This window comes from Atheta coriaria, unplaced genomic scaffold (genome assembly GCF_025399875.1).
Source record: "Atheta coriaria isolate IRGN ID8LTWV9N9 unplaced genomic scaffold, Caltech_Dcor_3.1 hic_scaffold_3_pilon, whole genome shotgun sequence".
In the NCBI taxonomy this organism is placed as follows: domain Eukaryota; kingdom Metazoa; phylum Arthropoda; class Insecta; order Coleoptera; family Staphylinidae; genus Dalotia; species Dalotia coriaria.
In genome coordinates, this window is record NW_027045445.1 from 1,695,058 (window position 1) to 1,719,852 (window position 24,795).

Sequence of the window (24,795 nt, forward strand, 5' to 3'; positions counted from 1 at the left end):
ATTTAAGCCTTGTGGTCGAGCATAAAAACACTGGAAAAGTTGTCTTTGAGCGCCTGAAGAAGAAAAAGAAAATTAAAATTAAGCGCTCTTTCCGTAGCACGAGTTTGGAAAAGTTTTTAAAAAATGCTGAGGAGTTTAGAAGTGCTGGACGAAAGCGGATCGTAAAGATTATACGGTTTTAAAGAGACGAGAATTTCCCTAAAGATATTCCATGTAAAAATGTAAGACTTTTTAAGAGTTTAAATAAAATTCTCAAGTCGAAAGAGAATTCGTGAAATATGTAAAAATACACGAAATTAAAATACGAAACAATATTCTTTGGAACTCTCGAAAGTACGTGGGTATACAAACAATACAAATTTTGGAAAGTTAAAATATTAGGGCATGAGGGTAAGTTGATTCGAGGGTGGATGTGTGGTATTATGGGGTGAATCATAATTGGTAATTTATATGTGTTATGTTACGCCACACGCGACCAGCACGATCACTTCCTACCACCCACAATATTTTGGAAGTACAATAGACTAGGTTCTTATAAAGTTATTGTTTCTTGCCACGTGATTTGGTTGCGTGCGTCATTGTTACCAGAATTTGTGTTTTCGGGTAAAATTCGGGTAAATTGATAAAAAAAAAATGTTTATCTTGTGGATATCTTCCAGAAATATTGAATATTAAGTGTGTAAAATTATTATTTCGGACACGCAGCATGGATCATATTAAATTTATATCAAACTACTCGTAGCTTTTGTCCGCGACTTCGTTCCGGTAGTGTTAAATAAAAATGTAATTCGTTTTTACTCTCTTGTTCTAGATATAGTATATCAATTCAATCAATAAGATTGGCAATTTTATTTTAAAGAAATTATTTATATAAAGAATTGTTAATAATGCACTTTAGCGCGACATCTCGGATTCAACTATTTAACTATAACTATGATTGAATCTGAATGCCAACTTTTATCTTATAGAAAAACGCTGTTTTTAAAGTTTTCCCGACAATAATACGAATTTTTTTCGCCGTAAAAACCATCCTTGGACTTTAACGAACATTAAAAAAAAGAATTGGCCAAATTAGTCTAGCCGTTGTTGAGTTATGCGCTTTCCAACATATTTTGCGATTAATTTTATATTTTAGATTATATATTCTTCTTGGTACAAAACTTTGAAAGTTTCCTCTTCCTTCTCCTTTGTGTTCTAATATAATATGGCAATATCTAAGTACGTATATTTCGAGAGAAGCCCTTTTTGCCACTTCACATTCACATTTCGCCTTTTCACAACCCGTCCATTCGTCCATTCGTCAGCATTAGTAATTCACAGCGCACAATTCGCAATGTTTCACGCTGTGTTTCATGGCCGACCGGAAGTGAATGCAGAAACTTTCCAGACGCTGTTTTGTGTGCAACAGCGCGAGCAAAAGTCAAAGCTGGCCCCCCACGCGCTAATTATCAACATTATTAATTATTAATCGCGTTTAATTGCAGCGAACAGTCTAGGCGGTGCACATTCGCACTAATCGCTATAATTAAAACATTAATAAGCTATATCTTCATGATATGTTGTCATGCACACGCATAAAGCTGCCGTTTTCATGGATTTCATGGTTTTCACAGTTTTTAATTACCGCAATCAAAAGCGTTTTGTTTACGGAAAAACCATCGGACGTAAAAGATATCTATATAACATTTTATACAGGGTGAAGCAAATTAATTTAATTAAATATTAATATTTGAAAATAATCAATGTAAAATATAAAAATGAATCGCAAAATGTGTTCGTAAGCGCATAACTCAACAACGCATAGACCAATTTGGCCAATTCTTTTTTTAAAATGTTCGTTAAAGTCCAAGGATGGTTTTTACAGCGAGAAAATTTCGAATAATTGCCAGGAAAACCCTAAAGACACATCCATTTTCTATAAGATAAAAGTTGGCATTGAGATTCAATCATAGTTATAGTTAAATAGTTCAATCCAAGATGGCGCGCTGAAGTGCATTATTAGCAATTCTTTATATAATTAATTTCTTTAAAATAAAATTGCGGATCTTATTGATAAAATTAACACACACTATGTCTAGAACAAGAGAGTAAAAATGAATTACATTTTTATTAAACACTACCGGGACGAAGTCGCGTGCAAAAATTTGTATATTAATAAATTTAATAAAATGTCAACGTTTTTGTAGTAAAACTAGTGGAATAATGAGCAAATTTTATTATTGCTATTTTTTAAATTATCTATTTTTAACTGTTGTTTTCAATACTTTTGCAGTGCATAAATAACTATTTTAATAACAAATTCACTGACGTAGAATTTATAAACAATGTGGAGTTGTTGTTAAAATTCCTGAGAATTTATAAATATTAATACATTGTCTCACCATTTTGTAAATATTGACACGGTGTGAAATATTCCAAAACACGATGATTATTTTCTGATAACTACTTTGTAATACGTTGTAAATTATGCACTAAAATTCACTTAAATATTCAATTAGTCACGAAACACTGAACACGTTTCTCGTTTGTTTTCATACACTTTACATATACCAAAACTAAAAATTTTATTACTTAATTAATAATATTTAATTTATTTAATTAAGCAGACACTAATATTACCGTTTATGACTCTATGAATTGATAATTAATCGTATTGTTGTTAACAATTACGTCGATATGATACGAATATTTAATGATATTCCGGCGTTATGCGTCCGGTAGACGCGTGGAGAAAGCGTCGCGACGCGTCTATCGCGATCACGGTGCGCACGTCGTCGCGGCGTCGATGCGTCTGCCGGCCGGCGCGTCGCGACGCTCGGCGTGTTTCCCCACTTCAATACACACACACACACATTCACACATTTTTGTGTGAGCGTGTTTTCATTCAGAGCGTCGCGAAACATTTACATCTACCAGTTGTGAACATACTGTATATTCCTCCTATATGCATCTCTGTCGCACACATAGAGTATTTTACATTTGAATAGCTTTCCTGCTGGTCTTTTCCTCGTTCTGTTTTCGTTAGGCATTTGTTCATCTCTTATCCTTCTCCTCTTTCTATTTTTATGTATATGTGTGTGTGTTGGGTGTATGTGTGTGGTTGGAGGGTGTTTGGCGGGTCGGCGATTCGACTGAGGGTAGTGCAGGAGTGCAAGGGGGGATGGACTCGCACTCGCACTCAGGGAAGGGGTTTGCAGGCGCGCGCCACGACCGTCCCGGGTCGATCGATCACCGACGCCGACGCTAGGCATCCCCATCGTGTGCGCGTTCACACAACGTCGAAACAACCGAAACAGTCACGTTTTGGGAATTTTCGCAATTTTCGAAACCCCATGGCTACGAATCATATAAAATTAAACCTGACGTTACTTTACATCTACCTGCGGCGACGTGACGCGCTTATATCAACCCGAAACGAAATAAAATATTTAAAAAATTAATATTATCGAAATAAGTAAACAAAAATGTGTAAAGATAGAAAGTGGTTGTAAATGTAAAGGAAAGTATGGCTTTGATGCGGTGGTGGGGGGGGATGATGTCTGGCTGGGTGCAGTGTGTGTGCTGCGTTGAGGAAAATATTGGATTGGGAAGTTATCCTGTCTGGCGCCGTGGCGAGAGTTTAAATTCGCAAGAATCACAATCCGCCACGTATTTTTCTTCATCCGCGCATATTTTTTCAAATATTTCACACATTTTTCCATAAAAAAATAAAATATTTAAAACAATTATTTAAACAAGATAAAAATATAGAAATTATATTCCACTAAATATTATTTAAAAGTTTTGAATTTATTTTTATAACACTCTGTATTAAACTAGCATTTCGAATCAAATTCCAACGGACTGCATTGCGTCTCGCAGGATTGCCGGACGTGGAGACGATTTGAAATTGCATTTGTAAAGTAAACACACGCGAGAGCAACTCAAGGGAACGCTCGTGCATTTATACATTTTCTCAAACATACGAAGTAGATTGGTCAAGAACTCAAGAAAGCTTGTATCAATAAGAAAACTAGAGTAAAAGTACATTTTTACTCCTCCCACTTCAATAATTCACTATTATGTAGTTTGGGTTGCCTAACGTTAATATTTTGTTATTTAGATGTGTGAATATGATTGAATAGAAAAAGTTCCGTCGAGTGTGCCTAGTGTATGAGTCATTCGTATTGTAGACCAACACAAGAAGAAAAATGCTTCCTTCTTAGACCCTCTCCAAACACTAAGACCCAGATGTGAGACGTGTAGGAAAAAGAATCGTATATCTTTCTATTTCTCGGCGTTTCGCTATTTCTCGCCATTCTTGCACCCTGCACACTGCACCCCTACTGTGAGACATCCGCAGTCGTAAATTCCTACCCTGACGCAACAACGCATGACGTCTTAAAACTTACATACAACTACATAAAGCAACAATTTCATTTTATCAAGTAACGCCATCTGTGGCTATTTCTATATTTATTCAGTAATATATAATTATCTACGGGTTGAAGCTGAAGTTTAAATGGAAGTAGAACTATTTCACCTGATAGACGATCAGACATGAACTAAGAATAGAACTAGACGTACAAAGGAATTGTAAGGGCTGTATTTATGTGTGTGTGAGGGTTGTAGATGCAAGTCCTATACACCACCCCTATGCATTCCTGCGATCGAAGAGAGTGCAGTACGTGTAGAAGTTTTCTACTTCGACGTCAAAGGAGAACGAAAAGAAAATTTGCGCCGCGTTGGATTCCCAAGGGATGAGCAGTTATACGGATATACGGACCAAGGGTAAGGTACCTAGACCAACACCTTAGTAAAACCTTCGCCCGCACTAAACGAATTTTCGATTTTTACATAAAAGTCTAATAAAAATATCACAAAAGAAAAGAAAATATTGAAAGTAGAAATAAAATTATAGAAAATATGTAGTAGAGAGGTAATCCTTATGTCATTTTAAATTTGCGTGAATAATGGAAGTGTTTATCTGTGAAAATGTGAAAATTGTGGAAATGATGAAATGGTGGAAATTACGTTTGGCTCATGACTCTCATGACTCTCACGATTCGGTTTGCGGAAGTTCAATACGCGTCTTGTACGTCTCGTTCATTTTGTTCATCCTGGCATCGTCGATTACACTTCCGACATCCGGAGCAAACCAACTCCCAAGTTCAGTTCCAGTCCAATCCAGTGAAATATTCACCACCACACACGACTAAAATGCGTGAACAAACCGGTGAGTGAGTAGACGAAAGCGTGAATGATAACCGGAAATGCGGAAATTTACGATTTATCCACTTAACACCCACCTCAACAACTCAACAAAACAAAAAAGTAATTTGCAAACGTGAACAGCTAACTGCTAACAAGCAATTGAAAATTTTTAATCCAATGTCGACCATTTTGTTTTGTTTTATTTTGCATAGTAGTTTTGCGTTAGTCATATATGCAAATTAGTAATTATTTGTTTGTGTGAGTTTCATATCGTTGGCGTCTTTATTGTGCGCGTAATTTTACTGCAAATGAAATAGAGTAGCTTCCGGGGCATGAATAGTGCTATAAAACTTTTATATCAGCTCGCATTCCCAGCTGCAGGAAGACAATGTATCATAAAGTGCATTCCAAGGTACTATATGCAAAACATGCGAATACATATATAACATATGCAACTATACATACAATACATGTATATACCAGTATATGCAACCCAACGTACAATTACACATTCGAACACGTTTATTCCATTTTATGAGAATTTTTCAATATGTCCCATGTTTATTTTATCGCGTTTGTGATTTTATTTAAATTTCAATATTGAATAAAAACTAGGTGGTCAACATGTTTATCACAGTGTTTTAATCTAAGCGTCATACATTTACGCGTGAAATGTGCCACATTGTGATTATCATCGACTATAATCAACTGTATTTAAGACCATCACACCGCCCTTCCTGCAGAATTGTGTTATTCTGTTTTATCCAGTAGTGTAGTAAAATGATATGACCAAGTGATAAGAAAAGTAATATGTAGTTATCGTTTCGCATCTTTTATCAACGACAATTCATCGCAAATAGTGATAGATACAAAATGAGTGAGAAGGGAAAATCGAAGAGAACCAACAGATAAACATCGCTAGAAAAGTAGTATACAGTTCACTCAAATGCAACGGCATCTAGTGGCAAATAAAGAAAGCAAAATTACAGAAAACTTTTTACTGGATCTAAAATCTTACACATTTAACTATTGTGAAATAATTTGTGTAATGTAATAATGTAATAGAATTTCTTAAGCAGACATAAATCCTAATCCTAACAAATCTTAATCCTCGCGAATGTTGTACATTGAATTATATAGAAATTCATTTGTTAAGTGAATTTCACAACTGACATTTAGAACGATGCGAGTGTATAAATGATATAAATGATACCAAGTTATCATTTGAAATCCGCAGAGAATAGAAGATGAAGATAGAAGATGATTCTCTACACGTCAGTGTGTGGCAGTGTGACATTTGTGGCTCACGTTGATATCGATATTCCTATTTAGTGCGAATTGAATGTCGGACGATAAATGAACGAATAACAATACTAGCGCGAACAAAGCCGTATCAAATTCGACTAAACAAAAGAGTATGCTCTGCAGGGAGATGAAATGTGCACACACTGCACATGCGCACGCGCGACATCTCATAACTAAATAATGAACCAGAAAATGTATGAATAATGTCGGAAAATGACAGCGTACCGGAACAACATGGCGGGCGCTTATCTATATTTCACACATTTCACATTTATTACTATTCCGAAACGTGACCTACGGTTATAATCCACCCCATAAAGCATTTTGTGGATAAAGTTTCAAATTACTGACACATATACATATATTTAATATTATATAATATGATAATATAATATAACTCAATAACGCCTTGACCAATTTGGCCAATTCTTTTTTTAAATGTTCGTTAAAGTCCAAGGATGGTTTTTACAGCGAGAAAATTTCGAATAATTGCCGGGAAAACCGTAAAGACATCCCTTTTCTATAGGATAAAAGTTGGAATTGAGATTCAATCATAGTTATAGTTAAATAGTTGAATCCGAGATGGCGCGCTGAAGTGCATTATTAGCATTTCTTTATATAATTAATTTCTTTAAAATAAAATTGCGAATCTTATTAATAGAATTGACACATACTATGTCTAGAACAAGAGAGAAAAAACGAATTATATTTTTATTAAACAATACCGGGATGAAGTCGCAGGCAAAAGCTAGTTTAATATACAGTGTGGTAATGATTAAAAATAAAAATAGAACTACATTGTAAGTTTATGACACTTTGACCTCATTATTTTTTTGCTGTTCGCTTTGAAAGTGCAACACTTGGCTGAACCAGTGCTCACTCGTGTGTACTCGAATCGCAAAGCACTGCCGACATATAGCACGTAAAGCGCATAAAGCACATAAAGCTACACGAAGCTAAAGCGTAATGGTGACAATGAGTTCGCGATGAGTGCCGACTACGACTTGCAGTGCCAACAAGTGCTCTGAACTTGTTAAACTTGACGCACTTACGTTAAACCACTCTTCAATTTTAACAACTTGTGCCATCTGTGATGATTTTTCAGATGCACGATAAAAAAATGTAATTTTCGGTATGTATCCAAACACAGAATTTAATTACACTTCGAGTACGTCTGGTTGCAGTCTAGCAGCATGCAACCGAATCACACTCGATAATTTGCATATTGATTACTTTACATTCACGCCATCACCGTGGCCAGGAACCACACGCAATTTGTTCGTATTTATCGGCGCATGTGCAACCACAACGTATTTAATAATAAATTATATCGCTATGTGTGTTGGTGCGTTGTGTGTGCATAAATTTTCGTTTTATTTCATTTTCAATTAAATTTGAAATGAAGTGAATTGTGATTGCTTTGGAAAATATTTTAATTGAACATAACGATTCATTAAACAACATTAATAATTATTTATGATGAAATATACAATGTGTAGTTGAATATAAAAGAATCTATGTTAGGTTATGTTAAATAATATCTTTTGTAGTTTGCGTGTTGTTTGTCAACGGTTGTTTCGGATGCAAATGCATTTCGACAATGTTGCCGCCGGCAAAACACCCCCAACACAACATAAACCAAATGCACTAGTGAAACTATAGCGCATAATGTTTGCGAATGTCTGCCGCGCAACCAACACTACCGCGTCAAGCGGTTTTGTGTGTTTGGTTGCATACATCCGACGCCGTGCATATTCCGCTGCGTCCGTCTCAGACGCTTCCGTTTTAAACCAAACCCCCTTCAGACAGCAACAATAACAATATGCTAGCACAACGCGGTCGAAAGTGACGTTTTCGGAAATTTTCACACCGGATGCCAACGACGGGGACAAAACCCACAGACATGAATATATTGTTTGTTTACACGAAATGAATATATTCAGAGCTATGTCGCGCATAGACAACCCAACATACACAATAATGTCAAACCAAACATGAGATATTTACAATGTATCTATACAAGAATAATTTTAAAATATGAAATCTTGAAATATTGAAACTTTCGAGTATGGTGCTCAAGAGGGTGAAATAGAGTTGTTAGTCTAGGCAAATTGATGGGGATGGTGTGCGGGAGAGTGGCCGACTATACTAAAAATCCAATTTAATGGCCGCACGTATATTGCCATCCCCTTTTCCACGCTCGCTGCCCACTTTCCGTTTTCCTCTTCGCGTCCCTAAGATTTAAAGCTTCGTGTATCTCCTTTCTTTGGTGATAGAAGAAAACCCCCACATCACCCCTAGCACAAGCACAGCTCATCATACTGTCCTTCTGGACTTCCCCTTAGATTCGGAAATAGCACGTTTTCCTTGGTAACAGAACTTGAACGACACAAAAGAAGCAAAAAATAAAAAGCATCCCTTAAAATGTCGCCAAAAAAACCTTTTTTTAAACGGAAGCAAAGAGAAACAGAAGTTGAGTGTCCACGTGCTTGTTATTAGCTGGTGTAGACATCACAAGCAAAAAAGAAAAATAAGAAAGAAAAACTGAAGATGTTAGTTGATAAAGGGTCATCGCTTGTCGCCACGTGTCATCGCCCATAGCAACTTGCCTTTGGAAAAGATCAACCCTTATCAGAGTTCGGGAGTTAAACTTATTTAGACGAAACAATTGAAATTGAAAAATATACAATGTGCTTTTTATTATAAGATACTTAGTTGAGTGTTTGAATGGTCGACCGTTTGTGAGGTTAGAATGATGGGCAATAGAACAGTCGTAATAGCCACGCGCCATTTGTTTTAATAGCCAGTTTTGACGCAAGCGATATTTTATTTCACCCCGGTAGGCCTGCACTTTGTTTCCCTTTTTTCTATTTCTATTTACTACATTACATTGCAATGCCACATTTTGTGAGTCACGGGTGTTACAAATGTTATCCGTTATCTCAATAATGGTTAAACACAAAAAACGCATAGTTTTAATGAAGACTAGTTGCGTTGAAGAGAAAAAAATTATATACTGCGTCGCAGTAAAGTTCTTGGAAATTTTTATAATAAAACTGTCGAAAGTATTATAAGTGCAATAATTTAAAAATGCCACGATTTTCATGACATTTCAAAAGTTTGAAAAGTTTAAAGATTAGTTCCGAACATTAAACAAATATTCAATTTATAACTCGTAAAATATACTGGAAAATAAAATAAATCCTACATTATATTAAACTAGCTTTTAGACGCGATTTCGTCCGGGTAGTGTTTAATAAAAATGTAATTCGTTTTTACTCTCTTGTTCTAGACATAGTACGTGTCAATTCTATCAATATGATTCGCAATTTTATTTTAAAAAAATTAATTATATAAAGAATTGCTAACAATGCACTTCAGCGCGCTATCTCGGATTCAACTATGCAACTATAACTATGATTGAATCTCAATGCCAACTTTTATCCTATAGAAAAGGGCTGTCTTTAGGGTTTTCCCGACAATTATTCGATTTTTTCTCGCCGTAAAAACCATCCGTGGACTTTAACAAACATTTTTAATAAATAATTCGCCAAATTGGTCTAAGCGTTGTTGAGTTATGCGCTTACCAACAGAATTTGCGATTCATTTTTATACTATAGATTTTAAATTTATAGGCAAAAAAAATTATAAAAACGCGACGTAGGGGAAAGTAGCCATATTTGGACCATTTTTATATTTTTTGATTTATAGAGCCACATATAAACTGTCAATAAAAATTAAGTAGCGGAAAAGTAACTCACAAGGCTTACCAACAAAATGATATTTTTGGTTTAAGTAAAAATTATATTTATACCCCTCAAATTTCAATTTAAAAAAATTGTGTTTTTGGTCCAAATTAAGAAACCGGTTTCCTAAATTGGACCGCGCGGTTTCCTAAATTGGACCATGCTTTTTTAACAGCAATTGACACAATAGTAAATTTTAGTTTTAGCTGTAACACAAGCACATTTTGTATAAACCAAAGTGCGGCATTTCATACAGTGGATCATTTCGAAGATTTGTGCTCGTCCACAAGCTTTTCTAGGAGGTCGAAAAAATGATATACGTTTTCCCTGTAAAACTCCGGTGTTTGTCTTCGGTCCAACTTGGGCAACTTGAAGAATTTATATATAATGATCAACAACAATCTTAATATAACATAATCTCTCAAAATTAATACTGTAAATTATAGATAAATAAAGAAGCTTTCTGATGATAAAATAATAATCGGTAAAACTAACGTTTTAACGGCTTGACAGCTCTTGCACTTACGTCGTTATAATAGATTTGATAATCAATGATACACGAAGTTGTTGTCACGACGAAAGCACGCGGCAAGTTTTAACCCAAATAGTTGCATTAATTGTTTATAAATACGAGTAAAACAAGGGGCCAGTCAATTTTTGCATAAACTTCAACAGTCCGCGGATATCGTGGTGGTCCAACTTAGGCGCTGGTCCAAATTATGCTACCTTCCCCTAATAGATTTAAATGTAAAATCGCAACATGGATTTTAAAAAAATCAAAATATATGCAAATAAATGATTTTATTTTTTGCATCATGAGAATAATTTAGTCCAGTGCATCTGCATTATGAGCAGCTTTAGATAATCGCATTAAATGCCATCAATACGGGTAATTGACGCACTAATTTATACAACGCAATGCAACAAACAACGTAGTAGGTTTTCCCTACATAATACGCAACATGTAACCTTTTACATGGAAACATTGTAAGACGTTCGATGTAACGAAAGGTGTTCACTTCAAGGAATGAAATATTCGATACGAAAATAGACCAGTTGTTAGACCAGCATGCGCGTATGAGGGTAAGGTAAGTACGGCGGTACGTAAGTTATAGCAATGAGCAATTATTACGTGCTGCAACATATACTCACTTACTCGTAAGTTGCACAACACACAAGGTGGATAAACCCGTGTCGTCTAAAAAATGATCGTTTATTTGCACTTAATACAAATAAATACGTGTTATTTGGAATACCGAAAAGGACATTGAATTATGTGACATTTTTTTAAATTTATATGCATGCAGGTTATTAAATTCGCAGAACACCTTTATTGGGTTATTTTTTGACGTAGATTTTTGATAAGTAATAAATAACTTCATAATTCCTAATGTTATGCTATTATTTTAATAATAATAATAATGTATAATATGTAAAATACAAGTTTTAAACTAATATTTTAAATAAACAGCATCAACAATGTAACTTTTTAACACTAACACTTTAACACTTTTTTCATTTGAACGAATTACTTTACACACTTGATAAATAAAACAAAATGTTTTTTTTTTCATATTTCTTATGCAGATGTGATGTGATAATATTATTATTATGACTATAATCTCATGTCGCCATTGATTAGTGTTAATTTCGCGTCGTAAGCAGACAATCCAGATCCACAAGATGAAACATATCAAGCAGATCGGATCAAAGCAGATGTGCACGTTCATAACACGACTAACATAATCTATCCGGTCATCCGAAGATTATCGAACAAAGAACGTTGACCAGATGGCGCCACACACACACACACACACACACATGCACAAATACGCCAGCTATTTATACACAAAGGGGTCTATCACATGAATAATAATAAAAATAAGTCAGTTGTGTTATTGTTTGAAATATTTCTATTGAAAGACGGAAGTTGGACGTAGAATACATAGTTGAATGTGAATATGAGTGACTACTTCCTGTTTTGTCTACTCGAAATCTAATATATGAATGTTTACTGTAAGAATATAATTAATTGAAGAATTTAATAAATAATAAAACACTTTAAGAAATCTGTATGTGTATGTAGGAGTTCTTTGTAATCCTTTTTAAGAAGTTTTACTTGAAGTTAACGTAGTTTTAGTGCAAATAAAGTGTTTACGACTCAGCCGCGATTCGTCAGCGTCGATGCGATTGCGATCGCGATTGTGGTTATGTGTGCGCTGTCAGTGTGTTTGCGGTTAGGGTCGAGCGCGACAAAAGCGACCAAGACGACTTGCCACGACCACAAAGGACAATATCTTACGGGCGCAGCTCTTACAAAACTACCAAATTTCCGGTTTATTTTGCGTTTTATGTGCGCAGGTCATTCGCAGAACTTTTATACGCAGTTCTTTACTCATTCATCATCACAACCAACACTATTCCTAAAACTCCTGCAAATTTTCACTTTTTTTCTATTAAAAAATGAAATTTAATATTTATTAGATGATCAGATTATCAAAAAAATTTTAGCAGGTGCTTCATATTTAATATAAGTAACATAATATCAAAAATTAAAATTCACGATTCATTCATGTTTCATAAAGCATAAAATTTGGAAACTTAATATGAAAATAAAGTCATAAAATTTATTATTGAATGAAAACTTTGTTCTGCAACCACAAAAAAATAAACAAATCAAGGTATAAATATATGTTTGTCATAATGTTTAATTACTTTATTTTTCCGTTTAATGTGATTATGTGACAATTATCGCAAATTAAAATGCACTGATGCAAGAATTAATTCGTTATTTGTTTGTGTTCAATGCGGATTTCCGTTGCAAAAGTGTCAAAAACTTAAGAAACTAAAACGTAATGCACAACTCGTGTAAAACGTGCGTCAAATTAATTAACTGGAATTACTTAATTACCGTCGCTGTTTTACTACTTAAGCATTACATTTGTAGAATTGTAGATTAGTATCACCAGTGTACATCAAGAAAAAATACATCTGCATACATTTAAATAAACTTCGATATCTAAACGTATTCAAAAGCCATTTGTATTAAAATTATAACCTATTTTGTGTGATATATGCACAAATATTTTCAGGACAGGTTGAAGGCGTGATTAGGTACTCGCAGTTTTTTGAAAATTTACCGTCGCCTCGCGCGTCACCAACCAGATAGCACCTAGGTATTTAAAATCGCAAGTTGGTAGGTGTTTCATATCAGTCTCAAGTTAGTTCAGAGACTAGAAGCAAGTGACATAATAGTAAAAAATGGAAAAGAACGAATTTCTACAAGCAATCGAAAAGGTTTCGAGTTTCATTGTAAATTACTTGGAAACAGTTGGTGAAAAGTAAGTTAAGTCAACTTAACTTAAGTGATATTGTTAATGATTGTGTTTTAAAGGAATGTTTTACCTGGAGTTCAACCCGGATATTTAACACCACTCACTGAAGAAGAATGCCCTAAAAGTGGAACGAATTTTGAAGATATCTTTACAGAATTTCGTGAGAAAATTATGCCTGGAGTGACACATTGGGCCTCGCCACACTTTCATGCTTATTTTCCAGCTGGGAATTGTTATCCATCAATGGTTGCTGAACTAATGATGGCTGGTATCAATAATGTTGGAGTTAACTGGGTAATTAATATTTTTCATTTTTTTTAAACAAATCTTTAAAAGTTTTTATTTAAAATTTATAGGAAGCTAGTCCTGCTATGACTGAATTGGAAACCGTGGTTTTAAATTGGTTAGGGAAGATGATGAACATCCCTGAAGAGTTTCTGAATAGTTCTGATGGTCATGGTGGAGGAGTTTTCCAAGTAAATATTTTTTTTTTTTCAAAAAAAAATTCTAAATTTAATTTAATTTAATTTTTTTTTTTTGTAGAATACTTCAACTGAATCAACCCTCTTGTCTTGCATAGCAGCAAGAAAAGCAACAATAGATAAATGGCTTCAACTACGCCCGAATTGGTCAGAATCTCAAATATCCTCGAAACTAACAATCTACACCTCAATCCAATCTCATTCCTCTGTAGAACGAGTTGGCAGTATGACGGCTTTAATCACCCGAATTATCCCTTGCAATGAAGAAGGCAAAGTGACCGCGGAAATCTTACAATCTGCTATTGAATCTGATATTGCCCAAGGACTGATCCCTTGTTTCTATGTGGCTACTATGGGTGCAACAACAACTTGCTCATGGGACGACCTCAGTGAAGTAGGACCAGTATGTGAAGCGCATGATGTATGGATGCACGTAGACGCAGCATATGCAGGAGCTGCTTTAACCTGCCCAGAATTACGTTACATCTCAAACGGTCTAGACTACGCAAAATCATTTGCAGTGGGTTTACATAAATGGTTCCTAATGTCATTCGATGTGGTGGCTTACTGGTTGAAAGACACCACAGCTCTTTCTGATGTCATGTATGTCGACAGGGTTTACCTCAAACATAACCACAACAAGGGTATTGATTTCACCCATCTACAAATTGGAAACGGACGTAAATTTAAAGCTTTAAAAGTTTGGATGACCCTAAAATCTTTCGGTGTAAAAGGTGTGCAAGAACATATCAGAAGAAGTGTTATGTTGGGGCAGTACTTCGAGAAGTTAATGACGCAAGATAAGCGATTCCGAATTGCAACTTCCGGGTTTGGGTTGGTTGTATTCGCGTTGAAAACTGGCGATGAGGACACAGAAGAACTAAGACGTCTTATTAATGAAGATAAGAAGATTATGTTGACGCCTGCACATTATCTCAACAAGTACGTAATTCGTTTTGCTGTGAATCACAGCACCAGATCGGAAGACGTAGAGTTCGCGTGGGATGTGATTAGGAGCACTACTAATCGCATGGAGAACACCTACAAAAAGTCCGAATCTGTTGATGTGCTCATCGAAAACGTTGGAGATTATCTCAGCACCATCGAGATTTAAATTTATAACATTCTGTGATTTATATATAGATGATATGTATTATATTTTGTAATTTTAAATTATTTATTGTAAGCTCCTGAAAACAAATAAAATGCTTGAACTAAATATTTAATCTTAATACATGCGTAAAGATGGCGTTAGTGGAAAAGAAGTTAATAGATTTATGTAATGTTCAATTTAAGTATTTTGCAGGTTGCAGTGCTTTTGAAACCTTGATTGCGAAATGTTCGCGCTTTAAAATAATGATGATGAGGCCAGGTGTGAGAAACCAGCGTGTTGTGCGTGTTGCCAACCACAGAAAGCACGTTAAACCAATGCACCGCTTCAACAGATTCGAGCGATTTAAACAAAACGAAGACAAGATACCACACTGGCACCGGTGCCGTGCGGCGTTACGTAAATGTGTATCACGTTCCCGAGTGTTGTCTCTTCGTGTGTGAAGCGCGAAGATGAAGCCGATGAAGCCAGTTTGAAACGCCAGCTGCCGCAACATGTGCGACCGAATCTGTGCGCGCTGCGCCGGCCCAAACGATGGACACCTGTCGGTACAGCAATCGAAGGAGAGAAAAAAAGAGGAAGGTAAAAAGGTAAAGGGTATCTCTGCAGCCGCAAAACCCGCAAGCAATGCGGTTGTCTTCCAATCAGATGGGCATTTTAAATGATTCAGTGGATCTTGACCGACATAAGGAAATCAACAAGTTGCCACAACGACCAATCAGAGAAAAAGTAGACAAAACAAATACTCGAAATAAATAAAACAACCGGAAGTCAATCAATTAGAAGTAATTTCTGCGACGCCTGAGGTAAAAATAAAAATCCATTCAAAAGCTGTTAAATCATAATAATTTTTCTGATTTATTTGATTTATGTCCGTACACGTGGCGAATTTGTTTAGCACAGCAAATGAAATGCAAATTACACTCGTGGAGCCATAAAGAATAAAATCAAATTATGTAGTTTCCTTTGAACTGGCCATAGAACACGCGAATTGTAAATGGAGTGCAAAGATATTTATGATAACATGAGTCAACGAGTTAGATTAGAATGGAATAACATAATGGTCGCTTTTTAATTGAAAATTATAACGTATTTGGTCTGGCATGGAACACACCCTCGCATTAATCTAAAGTATACAGAGTGTTTCATTATTTATCTTTAAAATAACAAATCTAACCTCAATACTGATGAAAATTCTGAGGACACTTTGTATATTTCGCTTAAGCGTGACAGTATTGTGGCGGTCCGTTGAGTGGCATTGTTGTGCGGCGGCGTTGGTAATAATGATATAAGACATAATAATTGATGGTTTGCGCGTAATGCACGCGCGCATTAATGTGCGCAAAGCTACAAAGCAACGAGTTGCACACGCGGCGTCCAGACGGACATTATAAAGCTTTCACGAGTTTCACAGCTCCGCCGACAACGAGTGGTGGACACTTTTTATGTTTTAATAATGAAATAATGACGTTGGTTTTATTTTTCAAGTAGAAAAAGTAGAAAATATTAAAATTGATTTAAAATTATGAAAAATTGAAGCGTTAAAAATGATAAATAATGTTAGAGTTGCTTGTTTTTTCGAAAGGATGCAGATGTTTTTGATGGCCAACGATTTTTTAAAAGGTGCGCTTCATTTTTTGGTCAGCTAACAGGTGAGATATTTTTTTTCTGCCCGTTTCGTTTGCATGTTGCATGTTTTGATTTTTATTTTATTTTTGTGTCTCGGATTTTACTCTTTTACATCGTTTCAGTTTTCGATGGTTCCAATTAAGTGCGTCGCGTGTTTCGGATCGGGTTGTCAATCATAACAAAAACAACCGGCGTTGGGTACATGCATATCACATTATCAAAATTATCAGCAAGACAAAAAATGATGAAAACAAACGAAAATAAAAGATTTTATATTTTACTAACCTTTTAGCGGATGGTTTATTTCTTCACGTCTCGATGTCTAAATTTAGTTGTGCGATGTTTGCTGGCTGGTTGACTGGCGCCAGCCGCGAAGAAGACACCGAGAAAGCCAATTATCCTGCCGCGCAGATTTACTGTTGCACTATTTCACTGTTTTACTGTCTCACGCGAGCATCTTTTTCTTACCTGCGTGTTTATATTCGCGAGTTTATCAAGTCTGGAACGCGTCTAGTCTCAGTGGACTAGTGAAACCGAGCGCGACGAAAACAATTCACACCGAGAGCAAAACACAAGCAATAAATCGAAACACTTCTTGTGTTTAAATGAGATATTTAGAGATGTTTATAACGTTCAATTGTCACTTAAATGTCTCTCCTTTCTTATTGTAATTTTATGCGATTTGTGGGTTTCTTCAAAAACCGCAAAATGCGTAAACGTAAAGACACGCTTGAAGTAGATGCACTACACACACGTACTACTAGCGTGAGCGTCGCCGGTCGACTGTGCGCATTCGCAGCACTCTTAACTCATATCCCGCAAAGTTACTTGAGATAAGCGCTGTGCTTTGATTGGTTGTACTCTTCGACCGACCGACGTGCGTATCTCGAGAACGGCGCGCGATGCAAGCTGGAATAAAAACAAAACCACAATATTACAACCACTAAAAATAAGAACTCGTAAAACAAATGAGTGAAAGAAGAAATTTCTTCATTTATGTTTCACGCATATTATAATTAATTACAAGCATGCTCAACTTGTATTAAGTCTTGTAAACGTTGTTTTAGAACTGTTTACAGTTTGCTTTCTTAGTAATTCCAACAGAAAATATTAAATTTACGTTTTAACGAATGTGTAATTTGTATTTCGTTGTTTTCAACTCAACATCCGGTCATTCAGAACACAGACTTGATTTTCCATAAGAAACCAATATATTGTATCCACTGTTTAAGTCTCCACACGCTTGAATACAATTATGGAATGACCGCATGACTTAAGTCAGTTTGGGTTGACTTAAGCCATGTGTAATCACGTGCTTCGCATAAGAACTTATAAAAAAACATTAAATTTCAACACAACTGTTACTAACCCAAACAAAGTGAAGAAAAACTTTTTTTTATTATAAACTAATTGATCACCGCAGTTGTAAACGTTTAGTAGGTTAAGATAAACAGACTTAAGTTAGGTCTCACACATTGAACTGTCTTTGAAAATAAACAAAAACGGTTGTTATCTTTAAATGTTGTGATTACGAAGAACAATGTGTGACTTACTAATGACTTACATGTTTAGAACTTATGATTCAAATATTATCGTTTATCGGAAACATTATAGGTTTGTTAATGCACACGGGGAATCAAGTAACTGTGATAAACAAACTTGAACGCGTTCAATAATACTTCAAATGTCATTCGATTAAGATTCCAAACATTTCGAACCAAATTTTAGGTAGAATCATGGATGAAAACTTCATTTCATTAGCACCAAACAGCGAAAATACCAAACGGAAGTTCTGGTCATTGCGCTTGCGTAAAACTGTGATTGACGACAAAGATGAGGAAACTAAATTTATAGAGGAAAATAACACAAGTAAATGGAAGAATCGAATGAGAGTAGGAAAGACTACAATGAAGAATAGAAAACAAAGTCGATTGTCAATTTGGAAAAGTTGGTTTCTTGCGTTACTCAAGTCCAAATCAAACATAAGTAATACTTTAATATTTTATTGCGTTTGTACTTATTAGTATTTGATTAAAATTAGAGAGAAATAGTTTTGAAGAATTGAAAGCTTCAGAATTGGTTGATTTAAACTGTATACCTTCATACACGAAATTTTGCGAATCTTTTGATCTTGATACTGACTCCATTTTGAAATCGTTTCAAAATGCTTCGCCAGTGTCAAACAAGGAAGAATCATCTAATGACTTGGGAATGGCTATTACTCTTCCTGGAGGTGTTAAAGGGAAGGATATCAAGGTTGATGTGGAGCTGAAAGTTTCGCCAAAAGACCACAATACAAATCAGTAATAAATTTTCTCCAAAAGATTCAAAGTAAGGTTATGTATCATTTTATAATTTCACAGATCTGAAAACAATTTTACAAAAGGATTGCACTTGATACAAAGCGACCAAAAAGAAACTATTTATTCTGGAACAGTTAAAGTCCCTTCTGGAACAAATATCCTTCAAGTTTCCCAGATGCCGTTATATCTCCTCAATGGAGATGCTACTAGATCAGAACAAAGAGTGGAAACTATTATTAAACCCGTCAATAATGTTTTGGTATGTTAATTCCCTAAATTTCAAACAAAAATAATCAAGGTACTTTTTTTTCAAGCCGGAAGATTACGATAACGCTTTATTGATTGACGAAATCAACCTTCGACTTTGTATTGAATCTAATATAATCTTTGATCAAACAGAACTCAGTCATGAGTTTGTAACAAATGTTATACCTATGGTTGAACGTGATGATGAAGATAAAGCATCAATTGTTGCAACATCAGAAATATCCTTTGATTTTGACAACAATTCTCGAATCTCTTTAGATACTAAAGATATGATTGAGCAAATCACTGGAGAAATGGATCCATCATATGATGAAACGTCAAAGACTCTAGTTAAGGAGATCTTAAATCAAGTTGTAAGCAGAATCAGTTTTAAATCTTCAACAGATTTGATTGAGGATTTCCACAAAGAGTTAGAAGTTCAGAAAATTATATTACTGGAAACTGCTTCATCAATTTTACCAAAAACTGATAGTCTGTTATCGAAAATTAGTGAAACTGAACAGGAGGATGCGTCGTGTTCATCAACTTCATCAAAAAATATAGCTCCTGATATAGCACAGTCGAGTGACTTAAGTTTATCCAATTATACATCCCGATCGGAATTAAAATTACATATGAAAGTACCATCAAACACACCTGATGCTTTTAAAGCATCTTTAAAGTACGCGGAAGAAGAACAATTAAAATTGACACAGAAAATGTTAAAAGAAGATGTTAAAGCTGACATTGACAAAACTCTGCAGTTGTTAGAAACTGCCAAAAACAAACTATTAACTTATTTGAACCAGGGACAAACACCAATTGACAATGCAGCAAAAATTAATAATGATAAAATAACAATTGATCCGTTTAAAAGTTTAGAAAACAAAGAGCTTTTTCCTGTCCCCCCTAAATTACCAGAAACGCCGAAAAAGGAAGTAGATTTTAAGTATGAAGATGTATTTGCATATAATAAAAAGAAAACAAAAGATTTTTCAGACAATAAAAAACCAAAACCTGAAGAAACGGCAATTGTAGAAATAGGTCCAAGAAACAATCCAATTCACGAACTTAAACACATGTTCCTAGACGAATTCAAGAAGCAAGTTGACTTTGTACCAACTGTAACTGATGATGAAGTTTTTGATTTGGAAAATTTGGCGCATGCAAATGTTTTCGTTGATAACAAAAAAATCAAAACAATGATCGACCGGTATCTCACCCCAGAACAAATCAAAGACCTTAAAGAAGATGAAATGATTTCCCACAATACAGATATCTTCGAGAAACGTTATTCCTCTTCATCTGAATCTGCTAAACCGTCCAAAATTACCCAAGAGAGACTCAGAGATGATATTGATATAATCGTACGGGAGTTATTAGAACACAGCGCCGCATTCCAGGATTACGTCAAAGCCAATGAACAAGGAGATTCTACGAATGACACCATTGAAGATGTCAAGTTTGTGTTGGAGAAACTTCTGCAACACGTGGTTGACGAGGTTTCTACGTCCGAAAATGATGCGCCTAAGACACCTCTAGATTATCAAGTAAATCATCTAGTAAAACCAGTTTATTTTTGCCTCATTGATGATTATGTTGACGTTTTTCCAACAGTCGGACGCGCCGGCGACAGCGGGCCCCTCTCATGGTTAACACATCGCCTACGAAAGTGTGCGGTTACCGAGAAGAAGTCCACCATCTCGGTACGACGATGCTATTCAAACGGACAGAGGAACTATACCGGACCCTATGCAAAAAATACAGACAATGATGGCCTTTTGGAAAAATTAATTAAAGGAACTAATTATTTAACCGAGTTATACAAAGAAATCTACTCGAGACCTTTGAATTGGATGCAGTTGGGGAAGTACCAGTTGAATCCTTTTGCGATGGATACTGCAAAAGAATCAACAATGCCACTACTTCGCAAATCAAAAAAGATTATTACCTTTGATGATAAACCAGACGCACAAACTAGTACAACCAGAGACAGGGAGACTGTAGAAGAAAAGTTAAAAATGGTTATAAACCCAGGAAAGGAAAGAGAGGTTATAAAAGCATCAAAAATGCAAAAGCATTTTGACAGTTCCCAATGTCAAGATCTTTCATTATCCATATGGCCATCATGGAAACGTGAATGGATCAAAAATTTTACAGCAGAACATGCTTCCAATGAAAGGGAGGGTTTGAAACAGTTGTCTGATTTGGTTAATATTAAACAAACTTATAACCACTTTTCGGGAATTGATTTAAACAATAATAAACCTGTGGAACACAAATTGGGCAGAATTAATCTAAAGAAAAATGTACGGATTAATCCTCTTACAGTAAAGAAAGAGTTTAATATGCATCATAACCTAATGGAAATATCTCCTGAAAAATTACCGAAATGATGAAAGTGATGATGAAATATCTGAGGAAATTATTGGTGCAACAAAAGTCCATTTTACTAATTCAGATGATGACGAACCGCAAAAGAAAGTGGAAAAGGTTGTTCCTGTGTATCCAATCGACGATGCTATTCCAGGTACCTCAAGAGATAGTCAACCTAACCTAGTTTTAATTCATAGTGAAAAACATTCACCCTGTGAGTCCGGAACACGCATAGTTGACTTTGCTGATCTTCCTTCTTCTGAAGAAAAAATCTATGAACCAGTAGCTGATGTTCCAAGGAGGTTTGCAACATCTTCAATGGAACACGCCTATATGAAGAACCTAGCAGTGCTTCAGAATAAAGTAGATTGTTCGTCTTTATCCAGCATATACTCATCTTCTTCCTCAGAGGGTAGTTACCAAGTGTTACCCAAAATATATCCACAAAATGGTTTAAATTATAACACACCTTCAATGGTGGCACATTTCTCTGATATTTCAAAAGCAAATCGTATACCTAACTCAACCAGCACTAGTATAGTATCATCAAGATCCGCTGATTCTCCACCGGAAACTGTAGATTATTACGCTGATGTAGATAACTATACACAGATTATACCAGAATTACGTCCTGAATATTTTTCAAAACCAGATCTAAACCCTCCCGATGAAGTGGCTCGAATTGAAGAGAACGTTTTAAAGAATGACCGGCTTAACCCGTTGATTAGAAGTCTATCTCTGCAGTATTCTCATCCTTCTAATGCATTAAGAATGGGAAGGATTAGTTCTTCGTTGGAATCGTTAACTTCGACTACTTCACATTCATTAGTGTCAACCACAGATGGAGATTTTCGAGAAAGATAATAAAAAATTAAATATTACTTTAATTTCTGATTTATTTTATTTTTAGTCGAATTCATGATGACCCTCATCACTATCGTCACTCTCACTATCAGATTGAGTCTCTAAACAAGCAAAACAAACTCTTCCCATGTCGTTCCAACACTCTAAACAATGCACAACGTAACAATTCGGTGTTTTACACTTTTCAAAATCTCCTGGTATCCCACTCTTCTTTCTGGGTTCTGGTTCTCCACACACGATACATTGTCTTCTTGCTAGTTTAAAGAAACGCAACCATCCACATTTTGTAGGAAAACGAATTCTCAATACAGCACAAACATTCAAGTTGTGTTCTAATCTTTGTTCTCTCGCCATCTTTTTGACTTTTTTCTTCATGTATCTGAAGAAACCTATGCGTCTTTTTAAAGTTTGGTTATACAGAAATAAAACACGACGTTTTTCTCTTTTTCTATAAAAGTATGCACAGATCGGACGTCGTAATCTTGCAAAATATCCTTGTAAGAAAATAAAAATCAAAATGGCACAATAGGTTCCATAAATCTTTAGTATGTAGTATTTGCTCAGCAGGTTAGGTTTTGGAAGACACGCAACGTTGCTTCTCATTGATTTGATTCTCTTTTTGATGTTGAAACCTTTAACTACAGATCTAAGAAGATTAGCAATCATACCAGTGCCTTTAATCTGCAACATCATATCATGATGACCAGTTTGGTAAAACTCAACTCTGGCATGTCTAGCCACAAGATCCAATGCTTCATAGAAAAGCCTATCTAGGAGAATAACAGTAGTGGCAGTAACCATTTCAAGTAACATTTTAACTAATTGTGGTATAATCATCTGTTTCTCTTCTTTTAAAAGTTTTTTGGTCCATGGTTCAACCAATACTTGTTTCTCAACTTTTTTCAGTGGTAGTAAAGTGTGTTTATCTAAAGCATGTCTTCTTGCATCAATTTTTTTGAAATATTTTGTAATATACTTATTATCATACTCAATATTCTTCAAATATTTATCATGATATTTTTGACTACTTAATATAATTCTTAAGAAAACAAATGCCAGTAATCGCTTGCAAATCAGCATTATTTCTTTCAGAATTACTTTTTTGCTGTTTACATCATGAATGACACTTTTGGCTGTTGCAGTGGCATCTCTTACATCAACAAGTGTTTTAATCTTGGGTACCTTATACTGTACTTTTACTTGTTTGAATTTATCACTTAGAGTACCTCTAGATGCTTTTAAATATTCATACCCTTTACCAAAGCCTGTTTCTACATGTTTACTCGGATCACATTTACCCATTCCTCCGATAGACTCAACAATATTGCAAATGAATGTCAATTTCATGGGCCAACACAATATCCAAGCTGCTACCCAAGATACAGTTTCATAACAAATATCATAACCTTTACCAAAAACCTTTCTACACTTGGCTGCAGCTTTCGAGAATTGATCCTGACACCTTGCTTCTATTTTCTTCAAATAATTCTTTTCGAATTTATTCGCTTCGACTAATTCACCTTTTGATTTATATTTATCGTCTAGTTCCTTAGATGATTTTGAATTTCCTTGTAAAGCATCCATGTAATCATTTTCCTCTTTTAATTTTTTCATTTCTTGCTCATCTTCAATTTCTCCAGTTAAAGGGGCTGTTACATCACGAATTGACCGCAAGGTGTCTTTAATTTCGTTAGCATCACCTTTCATTTGCATCAGAGCTTCAGCGAATGGTTTAAACATGAGTTCAAATCTTGCTTTTGTTAGATTAAAAGTCAATGATGTGGTGCATCCGAAAACCCTCACTACTTCTTTGCCATTTACTGTAAGATTCTCAATTGGACCTGAGAGTAGATAAGCAAAGACGAGACTCTTGAGAACACCTCTTCCGGATTGTCCCACAAAGGTGGGCAAGGCAAGAATCGATATACAACGGATTTGAGATGATATTGCTATACCCACGGCAAGCATTAACGTTATTGTACCACCAATGAATAAAGTCGTAAAAGGGGTGAAACTCAAATCAATCAATATCAATTCGTAGAAGAATAAACCCAGGAAGATACCATACAACACACACCAGAATCGTTTGGTTTTCTTGTGTTCATGGGCGCGGCTTTTAGCTAGTTTAAGAAAATGGCCAAACACAGAGGTGAAAATATTTCGTTTTGGTTTTGATTTTGGCGACATTTTTGTATATGTTACAAA

The 24,795-nt window shown here is 35.3% G+C and overlaps 4 protein-coding genes across 7 annotated transcripts in view; 2 read left to right on the top strand and 2 right to left on the bottom strand.

Annotated features, from left to right (window-relative positions):
- Positions 1-17,589, bottom strand: part of LOC135789387 (protein tincar-like) — a 65,253-nt gene extending 47,664 nt beyond the window's left edge. For 2 of the 3 annotated variants that reach the window (XM_065299187.1, XM_065299185.1), the window contains exon 1: positions 2,382-2,777. The gene's annotated coding sequence lies outside the window, so the exon portion shown is untranslated. Of the gene's footprint in view, positions 1-2,381; positions 2,778-17,086 lie in introns of those variants that run through there. The other variant, XM_065299186.1, reaches the window with a different exon arrangement.
- On the top strand, positions 13,216-15,280 carry LOC135789638 (aromatic-L-amino-acid decarboxylase-like). Its single transcript, XM_065299562.1, has 4 exons — positions 13,216-13,585; positions 13,639-13,873; positions 13,936-14,055; positions 14,123-15,280. Exons 1-4 carry the CDS (start codon positions 13,506-13,508, stop codon positions 15,173-15,175), a joined length of 1,488 nt encoding a protein of 495 aa, XP_065155634.1. The 5' UTR covers positions 13,216-13,505; the 3' UTR covers positions 15,176-15,280.
- Positions 17,590-18,458: 869 nt separating the features above from the next.
- LOC135789958 (uncharacterized) lies at positions 18,459-22,607 on the top strand. Of its 2 annotated transcripts, XM_065300040.1 has the most exons (5): positions 18,459-18,787; positions 18,843-19,104; positions 19,165-19,363; positions 19,419-20,900; positions 20,968-21,152. In XM_065300040.1, the coding sequence occupies exons 1-5, from the start codon at positions 18,538-18,540 to the stop codon at positions 21,004-21,006; spliced, it is 2,232 nt and encodes a 743-aa protein (XP_065156112.1). In that variant the 5' UTR covers positions 18,459-18,537; the 3' UTR covers positions 21,007-21,152. The 2 variants fall into 2 exon arrangements, with proteins under 2 accessions (XP_065156112.1, XP_065156111.1); XM_065300039.1 differs by having other exon boundaries at positions 19,419-22,607.
- Positions 22,605-24,777, bottom strand: LOC135789959 (protein sneaky-like). Its single transcript, XM_065300041.1, has one exon. It carries the CDS (start codon positions 24,775-24,777, stop codon positions 22,633-22,635), a length of 2,145 nt encoding a protein of 714 aa, XP_065156113.1. The 3' UTR covers positions 22,605-22,632.
- Between the last annotated feature and the right edge of the window lie 18 nt (positions 24,778-24,795).

Coding starts and splice junctions, on each gene's coding strand:
- LOC135789638 (XM_065299562.1), top strand. CDS start 13,506: ATGGAAAAGAACGAATTTCTACAAGCAATCGAAAAGGTTTCGAGTTTC. Junction 13,586..13,638: donor TTGGAAACAGTTGGTGAAAA/GTAAGTTAAGTC, acceptor TGTGTTTTAAAG/GAATGTTTTACCTGGAGTTC. Junction 14,056..14,122: donor ATGGTGGAGGAGTTTTCCAA/GTAAATATTTTT, acceptor TTTTTTTTGTAG/AATACTTCAACTGAATCAAC.
- LOC135789958 (XM_065300039.1), top strand. CDS start 18,538: ATGGATGAAAACTTCATTTCATTAGCACCAAACAGCGAAAATACCAAA. Junction 18,788..18,842: donor CAAGTCCAAATCAAACATAA/GTAATACTTTAA, acceptor GATTAAAATTAG/AGAGAAATAGTTTTGAAGAA. Junction 19,105..19,164: donor AAAGACCACAATACAAATCA/GTAATAAATTTT, acceptor ATAATTTCACAG/ATCTGAAAACAATTTTACAA.
- LOC135789959 (XM_065300041.1), bottom strand. CDS start 24,777: ATGTCGCCAAAATCAAAACCAAAACGAAATATTTTCACCTCTGTGTTT.